This window comes from Parus major, chromosome 1A (genome assembly GCF_001522545.3).
Source record: "Parus major isolate Abel chromosome 1A, Parus_major1.1, whole genome shotgun sequence".
Taxonomy (NCBI): Eukaryota; Metazoa; Chordata; class Aves; order Passeriformes; family Paridae; genus Parus; species Parus major.
Window position 1 is genome coordinate 54,943,585 of NC_031773.1, and position 24,069 is coordinate 54,967,653.

The following is a 24,069-nucleotide window of genomic DNA, read 5'->3' on the forward strand; positions in this document are numbered from 1 at the left end:
AAGTCTTGTTGGAATCCAGAAAGTGCTGAAGAACCATTAAACAGCACAGAAGAGTAGTTGTAACATCCCTTTCCATTGCTGTTCTAAGAGCAGGCTTGGCAGTAACTAGGGGTGGGGGGGATTTTGCACTGGGAGAGGGAGTTGGATCAGGTCAGAAGGTCCAAACTCTGCAGAGCAGTTGCTGCTCAGAAGATATTGTAAGATCACTTTATGAAATGATTGAGTGGGTTTTGGATTTGCTTTTTATGGAAATGTGCAAAGAAAAAGCCAGCAAAGGCAAGCAAATGGAATGGGTGGAAACAGCAACAGTAAATAGAGGCACAGAAACTCTACCCTAGTATTTTTTTTAAAAATGAAAATAATTATGACACCACCTCAATAAATGATAAATGGGCTTTTCTCCTTTTCCTTGCTCCTCCCACAAAAATGTTGTGAATTATTTTTTTTTTTTAATAAGAGGAAAATGGATATTGACCTAAGTGCATCTCAGTCCTTCATATTATTCTTTCAGGTGTTTGATTGTGTTTGGAGAACCAGTTGCTTTTACGCCCCAAAACTAGAGTGCGTGGTTTTATCTTCTGTAGTCATATTCTATGTTAATAAATGTTTTTATTAGTTTCTATTGTTTGAATATGTTTTACTTTATATTTTCTTCCACATTTCTTATCAATAACGGCATATTGATCCTATGAATGAGAATTAATTCCATTCTGCTAAGAAAGAGTCAGCTGGCTTTGTCCTGTGCTTTTTTTTTTTTTTTTAATACTTATAATTGGGCCCTTTCCTACCCAAAAAAGATGCAATTAATTTAGCAGACTTTTGGATCCTTCCATCAGTAATGAAATAAATGTTCTGAATATAAACACACTTCGAATGCAGAAATAGAACAGCTGAAAAAAAATGCTGGTTTTCTACAGTTCTGTTGAACAATCAACAATTCAAATAGGAAAAAAGTCTGTTGGATATTGTCATGTTCCTATAGAAGGGTTTAGGCTAGTCACAGAAATATATTCTTAATATCCAACTCTTCATGGTTTAAACAATATAACAAATTTCAGTGAAAGGCAAGGAGTGTTTTTAGGACGAGACACTCTTAATTATTTTAATATTCTCTGTAGAGAATTGTTAGCACTCTAATAAATGTTCTTGTAGTCATTCTACCCTATATTCAGTCCCGTTTCTTATTTTTGTATGTATTTATTTTTCAGGCAGCAGCATCTGTCCAAAGCCCTTAATACTGTCTAGAGTTTGTGCAGCGAGTGCCACAGCCAGGCTTGTGGAGCAGAATGTCCGCAATGAAGCGGCTCAGGGAATAAATGGAAGTGTGCCACTCAAACAGTCCCCACGTTCAGCTTCAAGTCCAAAGCCACAAGGTAAGCACTCTCAAATACTTTTCTTAGGGAAATTGTTCTCTCAGGTTTCTGAGAGGAACAGAGCACCTTGAGAGAACTGTATTTGAGGAGAGAAAACTATGGGGCAGAAGCTTTCTGCTGAAATAGAAATGTTCTGTAAATGCCTTATGGTTCTGTAATTTCTGGCTTATTTTTCAAAAGTATTGCTGTATTTGAGCTGGGAGGTTTGGACACTGTTCTTAAACTAGAGTGTTTGACAGTCTAGCTTCAAGGCAGGGGTGGTGGGAAGATACTCAGGGTCTTTGGAGTTTGAGCAGAGATTGGGAGGAGCCTTCCTGCAGGAATATGTGGAAAGATGGGAACTTCATGTTTGTGCACCAAAAGCTGACATTAATGTACACAGAGTAGAATTAGATATCCCTTCTTGCTGTTTCTGTGCATATAATACCCTCACTTTTAAAAACCAAATAGATCAACCTGTATATAGATGTATATGTGTATGTATATGTACACACTTTATATGTATAAATATCTATGTATAATTTATACATATATAAAATCACTATATACATTGACTCAAACCATCTTTTTATGTGGTCTTATCAGTGCTATTGTTGATTCTGCTGTAGCTGAGTGACTACATTCCAGAAATCTTGAATTCAAATCAAATCTGGACTGATATCTTTTAGAGGTGACCGTGCAATAGGAACTTTGATCATTTTAAAAGTTAAAAAAAAGAGAGTGAGTTTAGAAGACAAACATCACAGTGCTGCCTAGTGCATTGGATTCTGAGACACAGTGCTGATGAGACAGAAACAAGAATTACTCACAGAAAGCTAGATGTAGAGGGCCTACCCTGGCTGAATGCCAGGTACCCACCAAAGCTGGTCTATCATTCCCCTCTTCAAATAGACAGGAGAGAGAAAATATAACAAAAGGCTTCTGAGTTGAGATAAAGACAGAGGAAGGTCACAAACTGATTGCTGTCATGGGAAAAGTGTTGAATTAATTATTAACCAAAACCAGAACAGGATAATGGTAAGTAAAACAAATCTTAAAAACATCTTCCCCCACACCCCAAGCTCATTCCCAGGCTCTGCATCCTTTCCCCTGTGGCAGAGGGAGATGGGAATGGGGGTTATGGTCAGTTCAGCACAGGTTGTTTTGGCTGCTGCTCAGGCAGAGGGGTCCTTCCCCTGCTCCAGCTTAGGGTACCTGCCATGGGAGATAGTTCTCCATGAGCTTCTCCAGCCTGTGTCCTTCTGTGTGCTACAGTTCTTCATGAACTGCTCCAGCATGAGTGGAGGGTACAGTCCTTCAGGTACAGCCTGCTCCAGCATGGGTCCCCCACAGGGTCACAAGCCCAGCCAGAAAACTTGCTCCAGAGTTTCTCTCTCTCTGGGTCTGCAGGTCCTTGCCTGGAGCCTGCTCCAGTGTGGGCTTCCCATGGGGTCACAGCCTCCTGTCAGGCATCCACATACTCCTCCATGGGTCTCCTCCACGGGCTGCAGGTGGATCTCTGCATCCCCATGGCCCTTCATGGGCTGCAGGGGCACAGCTGCCTCTCCTTGGGCTGCACCAGGGGCTGTGAAGGAATCCCAGCACCTGGAGCACCTCCTGCTCCCTCTTCTGCACTAGTCTTGGTGTCTGCAGAGCTGTTCCTCTCACATATTGTCACTCCTTTCTTCTCTGAGCACAATCATGTCTGTGCAATAACTTTTTTTCCCCCTCTCAAATGTATTATCACAGGTGTTACTCCCTTCTCTGCTCAGCCTTGGCCAGTGGTGGGTTCATCCTGGAGCTGGCTGGCATTGGCTCTGTTGGACATGGAGAAAGCTTCTGGAAGCTTCTCACAGAAGCCACTCCTGTGGTCCCCCCAGCTACTAAAACCTGGTCACACAAGCCTAGTACTAGAGCACATCTAAATCAAGTACAGAAACTGGAATCACACAGAGTCATCATATAGTGGAGTCAAAAATATCTGTATCATTCAATGGGAATTTTGCATCAGTCCTGAGTTCATCTTAGAGTTAAGAGCAGGAAGAAATTTTTTGAGGTGTCAAGAAAGTTTTGTTTACTTCAGGAGAATGAGAGCAAAATAAAGCTCTATTTTTTTTGTGTAGTTTGTTTTTACAGAACATTTGCCAGTATTGTTAACTAAACTAAATTGTTTTTGCCAGTCATATGTAAACATTACTTATCTGAGAAGCCTTTCTGCACCATTTCCTAGGGCTCTGAAATGAATTCTCTACAGCAAAGAGAACATGTGTTCTTCCTAAGAAAAATATTTTAGAAATCGTTAATGGATAAATAGAGATGTGCTATCAATAAAATGATTTTAAGCCTTTCAAAAGCAAAGCCAACATACTTATTATAAAATTTTAGCTATTAGATAAATTAGGAGTTGTATATTATTGGACCCCATTCATTCAAGTTACACAGCTGTTGTTGCTCTTTCCTAGCCATGTTTCCTTTTGTTTGTCAATATCATGTACTTCAAAATGTGCTGCAGCCAGTAATAGTGTTGTAGTCTAAGAAATGCAGCTGTGTGGATGAAATTCAATTATACTGTTGTAAATAGTATTTTGTGTCTCCCTTGTTCATGGGTCGCTCTCCATTTATTAATATTAAGTATGTGCATCAGATGGAAGTTTTTGTTTATCTTTTGTTTGGCTTTTTATTGAATTGAAGCAAAAAAACCCCAGAATTAATGAGAGAGGCATTTGGGAGTCTAAATGTTCTAAACAAACTAGGCTCTGGTTTATTTGCTTTAAAGTAGCCACTATTTTATTAAATGGCTTTCATGTGGAAGTGCAGAAACATTTTTGGTTTACAGCAGCAGGAAACATTTTTCCATATGATTGTTGTAGCCATGCAAATACTAAGTAGCCTTTCACAGTGAAAGGAAACAAGATTACAGACCTGAATTGTAATGCCCAATTGAATATGGTTGTGGAGGAACTAACTGCAAAATCACCTTTATCTAACCCACCAAAATAACTGAAATGAGAGATATAGACATGACTTTGAGGTTGTGTTGCAAGTGTGGTACAGCCATTTTCAGTAAAGTTTGCTTTATTAAGGGAAATAGAGCTTTGATATTGAGGAAAAAATCTTGCTCTTCAAGTGAACCCTGTACTTTTATCTGTACTTGGTCTCTGAGAAGTAGTTTAAGCATTTGGAAACAGTTCACTCAGGGTAGCTAGGTCAAGTGAATAAATTTCTTCATGCAATCCAATATAAAATTCTTTCTTTTAATTTTCATTTTTCCCCCGGCATTTCAAGGAGGAAAAAAACCTGTCTGATACACTGTCAGTAAAAGCAGGATTTTTGTTCTCTAATAATTCCTGCCATCAATTTTTGTTCCCCAATAAATCCTTCCATCAACAATTCAGCAATTCATGTGTCAGATTTCTGTCTGGAGCAGGGTTTGATTCAGGAAAATCTTTGGAGCAAATTTGGAGCACAGCCTGAAACTGGCTGAAAGCCAGTGAGGGAGTTGAGCAAAGGACTCGGGGCTGCAGAGCAAAGCAGTCAGTCTGTGTGTCTCTACCAGCTGTGGGATGTGGTGCTTTGCCTTTGCACCAATGCAGTGATATCAGTCCCTGATAAAGTGGATTAATCCAGACTGGAGGCAGTCAGTGTAAATAGCAAAATATGCTACCAAGTTCCAGTACGAATACGAACCATAGAGATGAAGCAAATTGTTAAATAATTTGAAATTTGCCCTTACCTACAAATATTTGGGTAGTGATCTGAACCTTGCAATAGCAGAATTCATGTAGAGTGGCATGTGAAAATTGACCCTTTTTTCTAGTTTCTTCTGTTCCTTGCTCTTTGAACCTCTTGCATCCGTTTTTTTTTTTTATGATGCCAAATTGCTAAATACTGGGCACTGAAACTGCTGTCTGTAGCAGGCAGTTTTATTGTAGGATACAAAATATGTGGAAATGCCAACACTTCTTCAAAGCAGTGAAGTGTCTTGTCAGTTCAAGACTGTGCATCACTTGCTCATTTAAATTTTTCTAATGAGAGCCTAGGAGTACTTATGAATCTCCTGCTGAGGCTGAAGAGGAATTTTTGTTTGGGTTGGAGGTGAATTTCCACTCCAAAAGATGTCCTGGTTTGTGCTACTGTGAAATGATAAGGATGCAACAGATTCAACTTTTAGACTTTGGCAGTCAGTTTTAGCTGCCTGTGTGTAACATGAATCCTGTCTTCCTTTCTCAGGTATTTTATAGTCTGTGGTTAAAAGTTTTCAGTGGCCTGGGCTTAAAAAAGCTGAGAGACCTCTTAGAAGTCTGAGGTGTAGACTGTACTTCCCTGGCAAATGAAACTTGTGCAGTTAAAGGTGAATTGGACTAAAACTGACAGCTGTTCCTACGTAGGCTACTCCAGTCTTGGTGTCCTTTAAGAAACCTGCTACAGTGTCTCATCACCAAAACTGACAAATGCCCAAATTATCTCTGTGAAGAAGACAAATGAGAGAACAAAACACATCTGATTATTATTTGTCTTCTCTCTTGATATACTATTAAAGATTATTCTTGTGTGGTGAACTAAAAATGCGGAAACACACATCTCAAAGAGAAGAGGATTTTTTTTTCTCTCTTTCTGCTGAGTTTAGGTTACTGGTCATTTTGTGTTGTTCTCAAGAGTATAAATCTTTGTCATCTATTCAGCAGTGCTCATTTGATATTCCTGAAGGTGATGGAGCATGCAGGGAGGTGATGATCGATGACTCAGCCAGGAGAGCTGTAGCTGCTTACCACAGGAACTTTTAACTTCATTTTCATCGAGTCAAGGCATAGCAGCATTTTTAACCATTGAACACATTATACTTTCTAAGACAAGAGATAAATGACCTTTGCTGATATGCTTTGGAGTCTGCAAAGGGGGTTGTACCTTTGGAGTCATTTATATAGCATTACCTGACATTTCCTTATGTATATATGCAAACTTGAATGCACAGCTAGGCACTGCAGCACATATCTTGATTTTGGCTATTGGTGTACAGTATCAACTACCATAATATATGGAAGAGTTTTCTTTGGGCAGAATAAGCAGTTCGTATCTCCTAATGAGCTCAAAATTGTACAGTACAGAGACAAGAGTATTTATAGACTCAAACAGAGCTCTGTATTATGCAGGTTACTACAATAGGCCAGTCTTTTCTCTTTTTTTCCTTAAGATCCTTGCTCTGCGCACACTGAAAAATAATCTGATTAAAGCAAAACACTACAGGAGTACATTGAGGAGAGAATTAATGGAATTTGCTTTCCATAATCCCTGTTAACAAGGCTGACCTTACAGGAAGGTTTGAGGGTTGTGGGTTGGTTTGGTTTTTTTTTTTTTACACTACAGATTCTTTTCTTTCCATTGATCTTGTGACTATTCTTTCTCCACTGCAACTATTTCTGAACCATACAGTACTACAGGAAGCAGCTGGTAGGGGAAATGCTTGGCTGCCAGGTGCTGATATGGAGTAAGGAATAAAATATTTTGCATAAGTGAATTGGCTGTTTGGTTTGTGGTTCTCTTCTGAAGACATTACAGGGATTTTCAGTATATGGGGATTGTCCAGTTTGACAAGAGATTCCTCATTGCTTGCCATACGTAAATGCTGCTTAGCTGTTTTTCAGTAACAGCTGCAAAAGTGTGTGACACTTCCATAAAATGTCCTAGAATTTTATTTTTGTCCCAGTGGATCCAGTATAAAAATAGCTACCAACTAATTCCTTCTGCTTTATCTGTGGACATTAATTCCCTCAAGTTTAGCAGTTTTAATATATCCTTGTGAGGATATTAACATTTCGTGAGATGCACAGGAGAACTGAAGAAATGTATGAGTCCATTGCATAAGAGAATTCACAGGACAGGGGGTTACACAGAGTCCATTGCAAGAGCAAGAAATGTTCCTACAAATTGCTGTGGTGCTGGTCAGCAAAGCCACTCCGTGTCCCCTTTGCTGTCCACCTCCTCCCCGAGGGGATGGCAGTGCCTATGACCAATTATGTGTCCTGCTTTTCCCCAGCCTGCTTGTGTCTCCTTTTTTCAGCTGTCCCATGGCCTTTGTCAGCACAGCGAGCTATTCAGTGCTTGGACAATTATCTGATGCTCGCTGGCCTCATTCTGCCAGGCCTTGCCCGAGCTCCCTGAGAAGAGGGAACGTGGGGAAAGCCGTTCCACTGCACTGCAGCTGCGGCCAGGCACCTGCACGGGGCTTCTCAGGAGGGACTGCAGCTACTGCAGACACTGAAGCAGTTGCCCAATTTAATAATCTGCTTGCTTCAGGGTTGCAAAGGAACTATTTCAAAAGAGCAGCATTCTGAGTCATCTTTCTGTACTGCATCTTTCCCCAAAGTTGCTTTTTTTGCATGTGTTAATCAATAATAAAGCTTCCAAGGACTGAGGGTGCACATGTGTGCAGTAAAAGCATCTGACCTACAGTATTGTCTTCCTTCTCGCTCTGATTATTTTATCTATCAGCCTTTGCAGTTGATATGATTGAAGTCTAAAGCTTTTTGTGGTAAATTCTTTTCTGCAGAGTCTCTCATGGTACTTTTCCTGCAATCCCACTTAACTGCAATTAGGCTGTTGGAAACAGACAAATATTACCTCCTGTATTACCTATAAATTTAATGAAGGGAAGAAATGAAAAATTGCCCTTAATTGAGTGTTTCCTCAAGTTTATGACCATCTATTATTAGTATATTTGCAAGATTTTTTTCAACATGCCTTTCAAATGTCGGTTGGTGGGGTTTAACTTCATTCCTGTGGTGCATGGGTCCTCCAGGGTAAGTTAGGAAGATACTCCAGTGTCAGCAATGCAAGGAACAAGGCTTTTCCACATTCATCTATTGTGTATCCTGTACTAGGGCCTTTTTTCCTTACCACAAGTGGCATGTGATTCCTAAATCCAATTCAAATCCTCCTTCACTTCATGGTTGCTCACTGCCAGGTCTTTATGGCTGCTGGAGGGCCAGTGCCTGTGCCCCACTGGAATGGGGTGCCTGTGGGGCACTGCCCGAGCCCCTGGGCCACTGCTTCCACTAGCAGGTTATTGCCTGCTCCAATTCATGCCTGCCTTTCAATATTTTTTTCCAATTTCATATCAAATGCTTTCACTGCTCCCACAGTATGCTTTGGGGATGTGTGTGGGAGTGAACAGAGTTGTGTTCTCAGGAATTAAGGTGCTTTTCCATTAAGTCTCTCCCTTTGATGGAGCTGGACATTCATTGCTCCAGTGTGGAATGTGTTTGGGCCCAGTCTGTGATGTACTTTTGTTGCCCACAAGTGCTTCATGGTTACTTAAAGTTAGTTTAAAGATTTTAGTGCTGTGACTTTTCTTGCTTTATGTGTCACCTTGTCTTTTGTGTTCTAGTCACTGCTGTATTAAACAGTGGCTGATCATTAACAGTCTAATTAGAAGGACTTGTGGTAAGGATGGGGAAAAAGCAAGAGTAAAAAAAAATGTTTTCAGGGGGGAAGGTTTTCAGCAGTATAATTAGACAAAGGTTCAGTGAGTAAGGGAATTTTAAAGCTGAAGGCAAAAATACCTTTTCTACTGATGATTGTTATTGAGGTCGCAAGGGATAAGGTAAAGAACGAGAGCATCAGAGTTTTGGGGCAGCAATTTAAATCTCTTTCTTGAGCTCCACAGTATGGCTCTTTCCTTTGTGCTTAATTTTCTTTTATTAAAAACCCTGCAGTCATAAACCTCTCACATGTATTTCCTACAGTACACTATAAAGAAAAACCCAGGGACAAGAAAACTCCCTAATTTTCTAGCTGGTTAATGTAGCAAATGGTTCAGCTTTTAGTTAGGAAGTGTAACAAGATCCCTAACACCAAACAGTGCACAGACAATTATGTGAAGTCTCTGTATTTGCAAAGCAGCTAATTAAATCTAAGAGTATCTCTTTTTCTTTGCTGCAATAAGTTCTTTATGCAAAAATCTCATTCGTGAGAGTAACCTGGTCTTGCAGAAGGTGGAAGGTGCAGGAGGTTTGGAACTAGATGATCTTTAAGGTCCCTTCCAACCTAAAGCATTCTATGATCAAGTTCTAAGAGCTCAAAGAAACATGAATGATTGCTTTTTGTTGCTGTTGTTGTTTGCAGTGCCTCCAAAGCCAATTCATCTGCAGAAGGCAACATACCAAACCCCTAGGCATAAAGCTTTAACAAATCAGAAACCAAGAATGGAGGAAGAGACACCTGCTGCTGTTCCTGGTGTCACAAAGGAAAAGTCCAGTAAAGTGTCAGATCTCATCAACCGTTTTGAGGGAGGCAGGTACGTAATAGAATTTGAATTGATTTGTGATTCTGTTTGTTGTGTGGGGATTGTTGGAACTTGAAGCTGTGAGGAAGAACATTGGTTCTGCTCTAGGGCTCACTCCTATCCCTGCTGAAGGACTTGATGGCAAAACTGCATGTGGTTTGAAATTGTGGGAGCCAGTTGCATATTTGGCTTTATGAGGTGTGCTTTTTCAAAAGGTGTTAGTCCTAATTTTCCTTAAAAAAAAAAAAAATGAAACTTGTAGGATTTTGAAAAAAAACCTGGAAAATGTCAGCAATTTGAAATAAGTTTAATATTGAAGGTAATATCAAACACTTTGGTTCTTGAAGAAGAAAAAAAATACTTTTATGAGTGAATGGAAAAACTGGAAATAGTAGTTTTAATTTTATACCATCTTTACCTCTTAATTCATTCATGTGAAGAGGGTGAACTCTACAAATTATTTGTAGTGGTATGGCATACATTCCCTAAATGCTTGCTTTGTAGTAATTGGTGATTTTTGAGGGAAAAGCTCAGTGTTCTTGAGTTTTGATTCTGTGGTTTATGGGAAACATTTGGAACTCTGGGAAAAAAGAAGCACTGTGAACACTGCTTTCACAAAACGATGTTTCTTGGGTGTCTTTAATTAGATGAATGTGATGCATCTCTAAGTAGTTACATTATAAACTCTGAAACAGACATTTCCAATATATCTGCTCTTTATAAAGAGAGTGACTTTCCAGAAAGCTCATGACAGAAGAACAGCTCAAGAAACAGTCCAGGAGCAGTTTTGGCTCTGTTTTTTTCATGTTTCCTTGGGACATTGGAGTTCTGGAGGGATGTCCCCTGTGGTAATGAATGCATGATGTACAGCAGAGTACACGAATGCATGACCTACTGTAGAGCCAGAGTAACAGGGCTTTCTGTGAAAGAATCTCCCCTCAAGATGGGTGGAATTTAATCCCTTCTATGGAAGCAGCTGAGCATTGCAAATGCAAACGTGTGTTTTTCCATTGGAATAGAAATCATTTTAGAGCCTCATCTGCAAAAGACTTCTTTAGGCAGAGACTTAATTGCACTTGGTCATGACAGGTGCTCAGAGGTGGGAAAAAGAGATTACTGCAGCACTGGGCGTTCTGTGAAATCTTTTAGCACCGCCCTCCAATCCTGCTATCACTTTGTTTTCCAGTCTTTCTCCAAAGCATCACCCATTTTTTAAACAGTGCAGTATCCTTATATTAAAAAAAAAAAAAAATCCTTTCTAAAAGAAAACTCTTCATGTTCTTTGTGCCCTACACCGAGCCATACATATCTTCCTCCTAGACCTGCCTGCTGCATTGTGCAGGAACTTCTTCCATATTATGCAATCAGAGGAAGCTAGAAAGAAAGAAAGAAAACTTTCTTGTTGATAGCCCTTTATGAGGAGAGACATTTTGTGGACTATGGAAAACTGAGTTGTTTTTCAGGTACACCAGTAATATCTGTCCTATGACTAAATACTACTCATTTATGATCTCTGCTTATGAGAAACTTCTATAATTAGCACGCTGAGTTCTGGATTATCCTGCTTTGGCAGTGGAGATAATTCCTATTTTTTTGAATGAGCTCAACTCACAAAGTGTGTCTTCTGTGAGGCTGAACTTCAGTTTTAATAGTGATCTTGAAATGGCTAGGTAGCATGTTCATGAGCTGCAAACTGTGATTGTCAACTAAAATAACTTATTTACATTAGTCTGTACAGCCCACAAGCATGTTGGCATGGCAGAAAGTTAATTAAACCTCTTTACTCTGTACAGGCAATTGAAAAATGTATATTAATTTTATCCTGGAGTTAAGCTTATTTATTAAAAAAAAGGCATAGTCTTTACATGACTAAAAAAAGTGATTTAATTTTTTTTGTTGTTGTTATATGATGGAAAAAGATAAAGCTAGTGTAAGCTATTTTTGATCTCTGTGCACAAAAGTGCAGGGTATGCAACATTGGTGTAATGTATCCTATAAATGAGGAGTAAAAGTACAGTTTGAAAGTAGTTTTCATCCTTCCAGAAGATGAAGATCCATACTAGGACCATAGAGGAGAGTCAGGAAGAAGAGATAATGTGTTTAAACCAGAGAGAAATTTTGGAGGAAAAAGATCTTCAGAAAAGATGCAGCATGAAAAAAGGACATTGCTAACTAAGGAAACTAGAGAAGAAATGAGATACAAATGTAAAGCTCCTCATGTAATATTCTCAGTTAAGGAAAGGGATGCTAAATGTTCTTGATGTGTTTGATTATTTTTTTAATAATTACAGAGCTGTTAGGAAATGGACTACTTGTTAGTTCAAGCAGTGGACTAGGACTTGGGAAACCATGAGTCTTGCTCCATTTCTGCCAATAAGCTTCTGGGATACTTTAGGCAAGTTGCTTCATCTCTTCATCTATCAGTTTCTTGGTTTTCTGCTCTGTTTCATGGAGCTAAGAATAGAAAAATTCAGGTTGCAAGAGATCCCAGATCACTGCCAAATCCACCACTAAACCATGTCCTCAAATGCCACGTCTTCACACCTTTCAAGTGATGGTGGCTCAAAGTCTTTCCTGGGCACGCTGTCCCAATGCCTGATGACCGTTTCAGTGGAGAAATTTTTCCTAACATCCAATTTAAATCTCCCATACGCATGGGATTCAAGACACATAGGGATGCAATGGCTCAAAAATGGCAGAGCTCTGGGTTTCTAGTAAGAGAAGCTTGTTTGTAAGTGTTTTAATGCATTTCAGGTCTCAGAAATTCCTAATATTAACACAGGAAAGAAAAGATCTCTTGGGGAGGAATTGGTTACATGATGCAACTCTCCTATTTCCCATCCCAGGATTTAATATAACTCCATGTTTAACTCTTCTCTCATCAATGTTTTGTTTGCTTGGTGTTTTTAGCTCCCTGAATCCTAGTGATTTGAAGAAAGATTCCTCTGTTCTCCACGTGACTAAATCTCAAGGAAGATATGGGTCCACACCATCACCTCAGCCAAAACTCCCCTCCCAGCACTCACTACAGAAACAGGGAAACAGTGACACTGACAAAACTCAGGTTGCACAGCTGCCCACGGCCAACGGCGTCGTCGTAGCACAAGACCAGCCGGAAGACGAGGACCGGCGGTTGCCGGACCGCGGCTCGGCCGTGTCCACCCCGCTCCCAGATGATGCCATGGACGGCAGCTTGGTCAACGGGGAAGGAGAAAGCGCTCGCAGAGAGTCATTGCAAAGTGTGGCTGCCTGCGAGGAACAGATGCTCAACAGCTGCCACAGGACTCCGAGCAGCGACACGCTGCTCCCATCCGAAAGTCAAACTCTAGAAATTAACACTGATGTCAAGGAAGAACCAGCTGAGGAAAGCAGTAAACAAGATCAACCTGTAGAAACAAAGGTAAAGAGAGAAATGGTTTCATTCCTGATTTATTGCTGCTTTTTGTATTTTCTCTAGGTTTTTATTTACAAAAATAAGCTTCCAGGATCAGGTGAGAAATTGACAATATTTTGGTTATTTTCCCTCTGAAAAAATACAAGAAAAACAATTTTGCTTGCCTTTTCCCACGCTCTTCCCTCTTTTGCTCTTCTTCTAATCCCCTTGGCTCTTTCCCATTAGTTATCTGAAGTTTATAAAAAGTGAAACTCAAATGTGTGTGCCTGTTTAGCACCATGCTTCAGCTGTGCCAGCCTACAAGGGACACATGTTAGTGGTGTATATGAAATAAAATGCCATGTGTGGTAAACTGTAACGACAGAGCTTCAGGCAGAAGTGTTGTGTGAATCCCTAACTTGGATATATTTGTCAAGTCAAAGCTGGAAAGGCAGTGGCAGTCTGCTAGTGATCAGATAGATGCAATGTGCAGGGTATACTAAATATATGACTTTTTAGCAAGGAGAACTTAAACCATGATGAATTTGAGCTCCCTTCTAAGGGAGGTTTTAAATGCTTAAGCGAAGTAAGTGGGTGGAAGGAAATCTGTCTTGGGAAATTGATTGCTGAAGAATGGTGCATATTTTTCACTTGTAAAAGTTTACTTATGCAGCTCTCCTCCTTGTACCAAAGCAGTAAATGTGATTAACAGTTCTGGTCCAGCCATCCCCTGTTTGGCAGGGGGAGCTTGGCAGACCCTCCCAGCTTTCCTCTTCACCATAGAGCCAAAGAGCTGATGCTGGAAAAGCTCCTCACTGCTGGTCAGGTTTGCACCAGTTCAGTGGTGAGCTGAACTGAGTGCAGCCTTGAGTTTGGTTAGCTGGGGGTCACATACACACGTGCCTGGAGGTAAATTCTGTGAGTGGGAAAGGTAGCTCTCAAATTCTCATGTATTCTAGGATGAAATATCCTAGGTCATGATATGAAAGTGATGGGTTGGGTGGGTTCTTTTTTTTAAGGATTGTTTTTTTTCCCAGTAATAAATGAATGTTATATTCCCCACCTAAACATAAGCCAAGGCACTTTTGATCTGCCACACCTGTCATAGTGTTTCTGTCTCCTTTTGAGTAATGCCTGTTTCCCCTCTTTATGCCGGTAAAGTGCTGAATTCTCAGCAGGCAACGATGCTAAGCTTGAATCCAAGTCACGCAGTAAGGTGCTGGCAGCATTTTCAGGAAAAAGCTGAAAAGGAAAGCAGTTCTGTTTTAAAGTTCAGGAAGGAACTGGGCAAACACTAATGGCAGCAATCTCATTAAAATCTGTCTTTGAGCTGCTGGGACCAGCACGTGTGATCTGTCTTATATTGACAATGAGTCAGCTTGTGGGGTGTAATGTGACTGTAAGTAGATGTATATTGTTCACTGGTGCTTGAAGGGTACAAAACCAAAGCAAACCCATGCAGGATGACTTTGCAGCTTGCATTGGTGCAGAACTGAATCTGTAAAACCAAACTGGCTCACAGCAGCCCTTCCTGAGATACCTTGTGCAGCAAGGACTTCCCCTTTAGTCTAGTGAGGTTAAGAAGCATGTCTACCACCCTTTGCAGAATCAAACACTGTTTTAGTTTGGATTAATGCAACCTGGAGATGGAAATCAGCCCTTTGGTGGTATAAATAGCTGCTTCCCTGCTGTCTGGATTAGGAGAACGATGATGAACAACAGGAGAGTTCTGGTGGAGCTTTAAGCTGTTTCTGTGTTCAGGCACACACTGGTAAGAAGTAAGAGCATTAGACAATCTGTGATTTTGCTAAATGCCTACTTAGTCATTAAAGAACATCAAAACTGGGATGCAGTCCAGTTGAAGTTGTACTGCACAGGATAACAGCACTCTCCTGCCCTTTTGATTAAAAATGTAAGTACAATTGGATAAAAGCAAAAGGAGCAGATGCGTGTGAATCATAGTCAAACTTAGTCAAACTCTGTGTCTGATCTAAGTATTTTGATGCTGATGAAAAGTACCTTGTCTCTTGCATGCCATCTTCCTTAGTCCTTAGTCCAGGGAAGAGCAGAAAGTGGTGCTCTCTCTCTCTGTAAATGTGTATATGTACAGTAGAAGTAATCCTAAATCCCCAGCTGGAAGGGTTGAATTAAATTGGGTACTGGTGCAATACCAGTGCAGAAATTACTTTTTGGACTTGGAAAAGAAGGCTTGTTTTGAAATAGTGTTGCTCTTACAATTATTCTCCCCTCACTTATCACTAGTAGATCTGACTAAAGACCGATTATTGCAGGTTCTGGAAAAAGTTGAGCAAAATTCATTAAATTTGACAGCAATCTGAAACAACTTCTCCAAACAACCAGAGCAGAGTATCCTTTATTACTTTTATTTACTGAATTAGTTTGAAAGTAATGAAACACAATCATAACAAACAAAAAGACAATTGAAAGTGAAAAGTTTCCTGCCTTGCAGCAGAAACACCTCCTGTCATAAAAATTGGTTTGTCTAAACTGCGGAGGCTGAGTAAGTACAAGAACATCTCAATCAATTAACTTCCTGAATAACATCTTGTGGAGAATCTGCTGCTACAGCTAACTGAAGACAGGAGGACAAATGTGTCAGTGTTTGCTGTGAGACTGGTAAAAAACAGGGGTATAGACTGCCTGCGTACCACAGATGGGGAAGAATCCACTGAACATCTTTAATAAAGTCCTTGTGTGTTGCCTTCATTTGATGATAGTGTTGGGGGCTCTGATGTTTCAGATGCAAAACCAGTGGGAGATACTGGATTTCAAAATGTAAGGTGATTTTTCAGTTTAATCAGGGTAAAACTTTTGGTTTTGCAAAGTTAATTCTCTGCCAAGAAATGTTTTACTGTTGAAAGACTTGAGATATTCTTGATTCTACATTTTTTGGTCTTCTTTAGGAACAGTAACTGGAACAAAGCTGTGTATCTTCAGCATAAGATATAGATATATAAATACATAAATGCAATACAAATACATAAATCTTCTTGTGAACAGTCTCTTCTTTAGGGATACCAGGATCTTTCCGCTTTCTTGGTTGCTGTGCAAGAAACAAGCACAGTGTAACTTAAATTATATTTGTTCATACTCTATTTCTCTCACCCTGTCTGTGTTGTTTAATATATTCCTTCAAAGCCCTCAGGGCAAGGGCTATGCCTGAGTAAGAGTGAATCATACACATCACTGTTGGCAGGTACAGTTTTCTTGACAGGAGATGGCTCCTGTTTGGTTTGGATGATAATAAGAAAGTTCATACTTTCACCGGCATTTTTCACACCTCTTCTTAATTTCAGAGTTCAAAATTACATATTATAATTTCTTAAGCATCCACAATGATATAATTATTATAAGGATGAGCAGCTTTTTGCTGAAGAACTAGATCCAGCTGAAGCATTTACTGTAAGCAGTAGAATAGAGATTCAGGTTTGCAGTCCCTGCTGATGCAACCCTTGGTCTCTCACACGCCTGATATTTTGGTCTGCAGCTGAAATCATGTACCCATGTGATGTAAATGTTCTCCACACAGCACACTAGCAATTTCTGCTTGGTTTTATATATTGAGTTGCCATGCATTATGGACCGTCATTTGAAATGTTCCTTGAAATTATTGTTCCCTGAAGTTGCCTTCCCCTCATCAACACCCCCTGCTTCCCCCCTGAGAACGTGCTGAAAGAGAAGCAGTAGTAGAGTTTTCTGTTATTTTTGCACTGATCTAACCTTGTAGGTGGGTGTTCTTATGCTGGAATAAGAACATGCCGCAGTGATTAAAATATAACTCATCCGTGATGTGCATTTTTCCCCCACACAGAAGATCCCTCTGTCAGGTCGTGCAGTTCATGTAGAAAGGAGATGCAGGTTCAAGAATTAAGAAGATGAGTAAGGTTGATACTGAGAGGATTGGAAATCTGGGCTCAGCTCATTTTATGTGATTTTTTTGGTGTTTGTTATGCATGATTTTCCCTCTCTTAATTAGTTCAAGTAATCTTCTAAAAACTATGGATTGCTTCTATAGCACTGCTTCAGGGAGCAAGTGGAGTTCTGGGGTGAGAAAAAAAATAAAATAAAATTACTGAGGAACCAGTAACCTCCATGGTTTTGTGCCTCAAGTCCACATGTGAGATCTTTTGTAAAAGGCTGCACTAAGCAGCAAGCTGTAGCTGTAATAGCTAATCCTCCAGCTCCCTGCAATGTCTCTTGACAGCACTTAAAACACTATTCTGTAGGTTACTGTGGTTGTTATGCTGATTTAAACAGATTTAATGAACAGCTTTGAAGTCACTATTGAAAGCCTGCTTTTAGGGAGGAGGTTTGCCATGTAGCAGCACAACTGTGAGCACTGCAGATTAGAACTGAAATACGCTGAAATTTTGAATACTTATTGAATACTAAAATGGGGAAAAATGCACTGAACTCCCTTAAATATAAGACTGTACTTTAATATTCGGTATTCTTAATGCAATTTTTGTAAAGGTACTTGCAAATGTTTATTATACTTTTGTGGGAAGCAGTGTGCAGTTTGAAATCAGAAATCACTCTCTCAAACTCTCTATTTTTTTTATGAAGAATTTTTATGGTTTGTCTAGCAATTACCAGTTTCCCATAAGCACTGTGATAATACTGTCATTTGTTTCAGGAAGACTGATGCTGTTAGATGTGAACAGACTATCACTAGATCTGGAGATGGAATCTTGTAATGGAAGTGTCAGTTTGTTGAGCCTGACACTTGTAAGCCTGAGGCATTTCCCTACTGTTTTGATACTGTACAAGGCTGTCCTTTCATTGTTTGTTTTGGAGTAATTTTGCCCAGCAATTTATAAATATGTATCATAACATATTTGGTTTATAATAATATTGAAATTTATAATAATATTGAAAATTGAGTGAATGTTTTAAGTTTCTGTTCAGCAGAAGAATCAGAAATATATTCTGTGGAATAAAAGATTTTAAAATGAAAACTTCCCTTAAAATGCAAAAATTACTTCCATAAAGACTTAATGAAGGAGTCCTCTAATTGCAGTCAACAATTATTCAGCAATGAATGTATTGGTGAACATAAAACATTTTGTACCACATTTTTCTATAATTTTGTTGTGCAAAGAACATGCAGTTCAAATAACTTCTGAAATGGGGCGGGGGTGAGCACTGAGTGCTCCCATCTGTTCCCTCTTACTCTGCAAATCAGTTCTTCCAGCTCTGAAAGGTCAGTGGTACGTGATTACCAGGATGTGAGCAGATCTGTTGAGTAGGGAGTTGCTGCTTTGGCAAAGATCCCTGTACAAACTGGAAAATACTAAATCTTTTAGGCTTTGAATTTTGCTCCATAATTTGACTGGTTTTTAACATTCCCTGACTTTTGTTTGTGTTGATTAAACTGCGGGAAGTCATGTATTTGTCAAAGTTGGTGTTTATTACTAAATGTAAAGCTTGTATTTCAGTTTTGGACTATAAAGTAGTCATAAGTATTTTCAAAATTTATTTATTATTATTATTATTATTAAATTATGTTTTCTTCAGTATCCTAAGAGCTGCTCTTATTTTCCTCCAGGAGACAGACGAGCAGAAACGTCACAAAATTGCCAATGAACTTCTGCAAACAGAAAAGGCCTACGTTAGCCGGCTTGACCTCCTAGATGGGGTACATTTTTCTTGAATTTGCTTTTATTGTGTTGCCTTGAATTCACTCAAAATGGCTATGCATAAGCATGGGTATAAATTACATGAGATGTAGCATGTTTTTCACATTTTGCTGATTTTCCAGCCAGTCATTTTCTGTTGCCACATGGCTTTGCCTTTGCTTCTATTTTAAGAATGCTGCATTTTTTAATGAGTATTAGAATTTTGTGGCTATAAATGCAATATGCTCATTGTGTGGAGAGGTCACTATAAGAAATTGTGCTGGTAGCCAGCAAGGAGCATGAATAACCACGGGCTTCCAGTGAATCCTGCAATCACCCACTCATTAGAAAATTACTAAATCCTTCTAATTTGAACCACCCAATCGGAATTTTACTTTAGTCCCAAAGAGCCTAGAAGTTGCCCATACCAAAAAGTGTATTCTCTATTATCCCATTAAATATTTAGAAACGGAAATGACTGTTCCTTCAACGGAAGAGTTGGACTCCCATGCTTTGTAGGATCTAGCTGATATTTCTTAAATGTGAAAGTCTGCACTTGAGGATTTTTCTTTCTAAGTCTTGTTTACTTTCCACATAACACATCTACATTTTACCTGGATACCTCTAGCTTTGTGTTGCCTTAGTACAGGATATTTTTCTCAGACTCTACAGTTTAAATTTCTCAGGTCAGAAGTTCTGTACAAAGAATTGATGAAAAGTAAAAAGTCTCAACCAATACAATAATTGTTCAGGCTGCTTGGTGGGATCTAAGTAATTGTCCTCATGAAAGTGGATTTACACAGCACACCCACATTGTAATGGATATATGGTGACTTTTAAAAGCAAAAGTATTGCAGGAAAAAAAGTGATTTTAAAAAGAAGTTTAAAAAGAAAAAGATGTTTGCTTCCTTCATGGATTTTTCTGATGGGTAATGTACAACTATCTTCCTTGATGTCTTCATAAGTGCACTACTGCTATGTTTCCAGATATTAGCTGGAGAGAATTCTGAAAAATGAGTTTTAAACACAGCTGCTCAACTGCTGTTAATGATAGGAAGAAGACTGGGAAGGGACTGTTATATTTCTAAACTTGGTTAAAAAGTTGTGTAATCTTTATGGTCTTCAAAGTAACTAACTGTCCTGTTGGCAATGCAACAACCTGGCTGTGTTTTAGAGTATATGTGGCAGTATATGGCTTTTTCCCTTTTAAAACATTTCAGCTACCTGATTTGGGGTGATCAAAGTTCCTATCTTTAGACTCTTATCTTCTTTTTCAAGTCCTTACCCAGACTTGTGAAGCCCTTTCCAGGGAGGTACAATCTGTTCGGGCATGGGAGAGAGCGGCAGAGGGACAATAGTTCTCCAAAATAGTTCTCCAAAAGCACTATTTTTTTGATGATGTGCACATTAACAGATGCACATTTTGTAGCTGCACCTAGTCAGGTTGAGCCCACTGAAGGAGAAAGAATACATTTATTTTTGAAAGAGAACGTAGTCCACTCAGAAGTGGGTCTCTTCTGTTCTTTAAATGATATGTGAGGACCACTCATAGTCTGCCCACTACTTTGATTCCAAAAGGATAAGGGGGTACAGCATTCAAGGAAAGTGGTGGGGCTGATGGTAATCAGACATCATGCTAATTGCAAAGAACAGGAGAGTGGAAAATACTACTGGAAGACTGGGAAAGCTGAGATGATCTAGCTGTTAAAACAGACAGGATGTCTGGAGCTGATCCAAAATGGCACCGCTTCAGTTTGGCTCTCCTTATGTCAGCCCTGCCTGCAGCGCTCTCCTGGCTTACGAGAACCAAAGTGGGGTGTAAGGGGAGGAGAAACTTTTCATTTCCAGTGAGGGAAAGGCAATGAATCAGTTCATCACTACCATTTACTATTGAAATACTGATCTTGCCTCAGCTGGAGCAGGAGGGGTGGATAGTTGGTCTTACGTTGTTAAATATTATAGGTTGACTGGTTTGGGGCTCTTTTTCTGTATTGCAGGTATTCTATTCCAAACTCCTTGAGGAAGCCAACAGAGGTTCATTTCCACCTGAAGTGATTAATAAAATATTTTCTAACATTTCATCAATAAACGCCTTCCACAGTAAATTCTTACTTCCGGAACTTGAAAAACGAATGCAAGAATGGTAAGAGGCAATTCACTGGCTAATATAATCCTAAAACTGTGTCTGTAAGAAACTCTTGCAGGGTTGAGGTAGGGAAAGTATCTTCAAATTAAGCTCTCCAGGCCCCAGAACCACTGTTAGTAAGAGAACATCTGCTCTTCCTCAGGATCTGACTCAGCAGAGGACTTGCATCATTTGCTCAAAATAAAGGACATGGATCTCATTGAAGGCAGTGAAATTACTCATGATCACATGTTTTGCTAAATTAGGGGTTCAGGCTCGAATTATGTGCTACCTGGTGAATTTATTGCACAGAATGCAATGCTGAGGTAAATAACATGTATGTGGTTTATGGTAATGCTGAAGTAAAGTTGCCTTTGTTGTTACTGCTTTTCATAATAAGATGGGACACATTCTTCTTCTTATATATTTTAGTTTTCTGTTTGAAATGAAAATCCATCTCCAATGTATTTCAGTTTCCCCTCAGCATTTCTTGACCTCTGTTTGGAGTCAGCAAGGATAGAATAAGTGTAAATATGCTCTGTAATAATCATGTACAGATGCAGTATCTTTATCCTGCCTTGGTGTGTGTATGATTCTGGACATATTAAAACATAGCCATGCATTTTTGGTCTCTTCTATGTATTTGAAAAGAAAGAAAAAGTCTCAAACCATTGCTGCTTCCCTGCCCTCTTTGGGAAAAAGGATAACCTAATTTAAAAAGAAATTACAAATACGGTTTCTTCTAGTTATTTCACCTTAGCACTTGTTTGGCTCCTATACTCTATGTTATCTAGAATTTGTTATGAGGAATTCAAATGTTTGTGCATACATAATTTCCAGTTACACTATCACATAACTCCTTTATTGTAAAAAAAAAACACAAAACAACCAAAAATGAGAAAAATTGCTTTTCTGTGATATATATGAATAAATTAGACCATACAGGTGGTGCTTCAGACAGCAGCTATACATCTTCTGACTCTGTAAGATGATTCCCCTTTAAATGATGATTCTTCAAAATAGAATATTTAACATGCACAGACACATGGTACCCCTGTGTAGTCTGTAATGAATGGAAAAAAATAAAATGTAAGCATTGTGAAATATAGGAAAGCTTACACTTTAAGTTCCCTGCAGAATGACTTGAGTAAGTAAAACCTACCCATTTCTTTTAACAGAAGTTGAAGAAATCTGATCGGAAGTATGAATTAATTAGAAGTCTGGACTACACTAGAGTTCATGTTCTTGAGAAGTGGAGTTTAGATGTTTGAACAAACAGTTCACACCACATTTAGTCAGTGCTGTGTAATTTGAAATGAAATTCATGACATAATCTTAAAATTCTGCTTTAGACACTTCATGGAGCACAGAATATAGGTTGCCTTACTTTACATATATGCAAAATGCTAAACTGCTCTCTACTATTGTGTGTATAATTATATAGCTTCAAAGGTTGAAAAGTGCTTGTGCAGATAAGCTTTGACTTTTGGTGCAGAGCTAATAAATTGCATCACAAGGATATTATCTTTTCCACATTGCCTGAAAACAACCTTTGTGCTGTACCTGAGACAGGCTGTTTAAATGTCCTTGAAGCTTTGTGCTTTTGGGATGAGTTAGAAAAAAGGGTGCAGTTGAAGGCAGCTTTTTCTGATCATCGCTGAAAGAAAAATCTGGGGTAATTTTCTCTCCCCATCACAGGTCTCTGAAATTGTCTGGCACAATAGCTTCTGCCAGATACAGTCTTCTCAGCAGTTCCTCTCATTAGACACAAGAAATTAAGCGTGTTCTTTGGGTAGCTTTATGTGCTTCTATTATTCTTTATCTTCCAGCAAAAAAGCTGGATAAAAATTCCCAACACTCTTCCCTTGAGTTGTGATTTAAATTGAAAATTTGGAATAAAAATATGTAATTTTGTAACTGGGAAAGCAGATCAAAAGCAAATTCTTCTTTTTTTGGAAGAAAAGGCAGTGTGAATCTAAACTTTATCAAATGAAAGTGAAATTGTCTGGTAGCTGTGTTTTGAGTGAGTTGAGCAACAGCTGGAGCTGAGTATCTCTTACAACATATGGCTTGAAAATACTGGAAACAGCATTGTTGCAATATATTTCCCATGAAAAGTGTGTGAGAGCATAACAGAGCATAACAGTGATCCCATGGCATAGAATCATTGAATGGTTTGGCTTAGAACAAAACTTAAAGAACATCTAATTCCAGCTCCCCTTCCATGGGCAGGAATACCTTTCACTAGACTATCAAGCAAAATAATTAGATACAATACCCTGAGTCTCCTGTATCCAAGGGTGACCAGTAGCAGATACTTGGGATAACATAAGAACACCACATGATTTCAGAGACCAACTTCCCACCCTGTGTTGTCCCCTCTTGTCAGCCCCAGCAGCAGCCCACTCCTCTTCCAGGTGTCACACAGGAACTCTCTGCCCTGCAGAGGCAGCTGGAGCTGGACCTGTTTTTGACAGTCCTGCAGTATTCTCTATTCAAGCATAACTTTTCTGTTCTGCACAGCTTTTCTCTCAGGGAAGTGATATGTTGGAGTGGGCTGTAGAAGTAATTGCAGTAGATTTTTTCACTTTAGACCACTATGGGAACATTGATTTCAGACTTTCAGAAATCCATACTGTGATACTGAGTTTCTGAGTCTGTCCCTGAAAATGAGACATGAAATGTGCTTCCTATTGTAGTCCTTGGAGATGCCTGTGTGCTGCTCCACTTTTTTTGTGTGCCTTGGGAGTGCAGCTTGTCTCAGCTTCTCCATCCATTACTTTACTATTTGTTTTGTCTGAAGACACCATCAGGAATTGGGAAAAATGTGGGAAGGTTCTCACAGAAGACTGGAGTCCAAGGGGTTATCTTTCTGTCATATGTTTCCTTAGATAAATAGTAATTTTTTTTAAAAAAAATGTTACTACCCATGTTTATACAAGGCACAGAACAGGAGCTGTACAGAATGGGTTTAGCCCTCAAACCAAACCACAGATTAGGTATTTTAGGGCTTAAATTATGGTCAAAAGAAATTGATGTAGTTTTAGGGAAGTGCAGATAAAATAAATTGGGCCGTGTTTTGTAGTCTTTCATGTCTTCAGTTTCTAGCTTTTCTTATTTTAGTCCTCTGCATGACCTGTGGTGCTTACACATCATCAAAGGGGATACAAACTTTATGTGTGAATTCAGATTTAATGCTTACGTTGGAACTCCATATGAGGCAATCCCAAACAGGAGGATTCTCTGTGAAACACTTGAAACCTTTTATAACCTTGTGTGACTTTTTTTCTTTCCTGTTT

General features: G+C 39.2%; 1 protein-coding gene across 7 annotated transcripts in view; it reads left to right on the plus strand.

The window, feature by feature from the left end:
* The window catches only part of FGD4 (FYVE, RhoGEF and PH domain containing 4), a 100,312-nt gene that overhangs the window by 62,068 nt on the left and 14,175 nt on the right, over positions 1 to 24,069 (plus strand). For all 7 annotated transcript variants that reach the window (XM_033514543.1, XM_015628988.3, XM_015628989.3 and 4 more), the window contains exons 2-6: positions 1,209 to 1,373; positions 9,474 to 9,645; positions 12,544 to 13,033; positions 18,576 to 18,665; positions 20,643 to 20,788. In XM_033514543.1, the coding sequence (XP_033370434.1) occupies positions 9,554 to 9,645; positions 12,544 to 13,033; positions 18,576 to 18,665; positions 20,643 to 20,788 (818 nt within the window). In that variant the 5' untranslated portion in view covers positions 1,209 to 1,373; positions 9,474 to 9,553. The remainder of the gene's footprint in view (positions 1 to 1,208; positions 1,374 to 9,473; positions 9,646 to 12,543; positions 13,034 to 18,575; positions 18,666 to 20,642; positions 20,789 to 24,069) is intronic.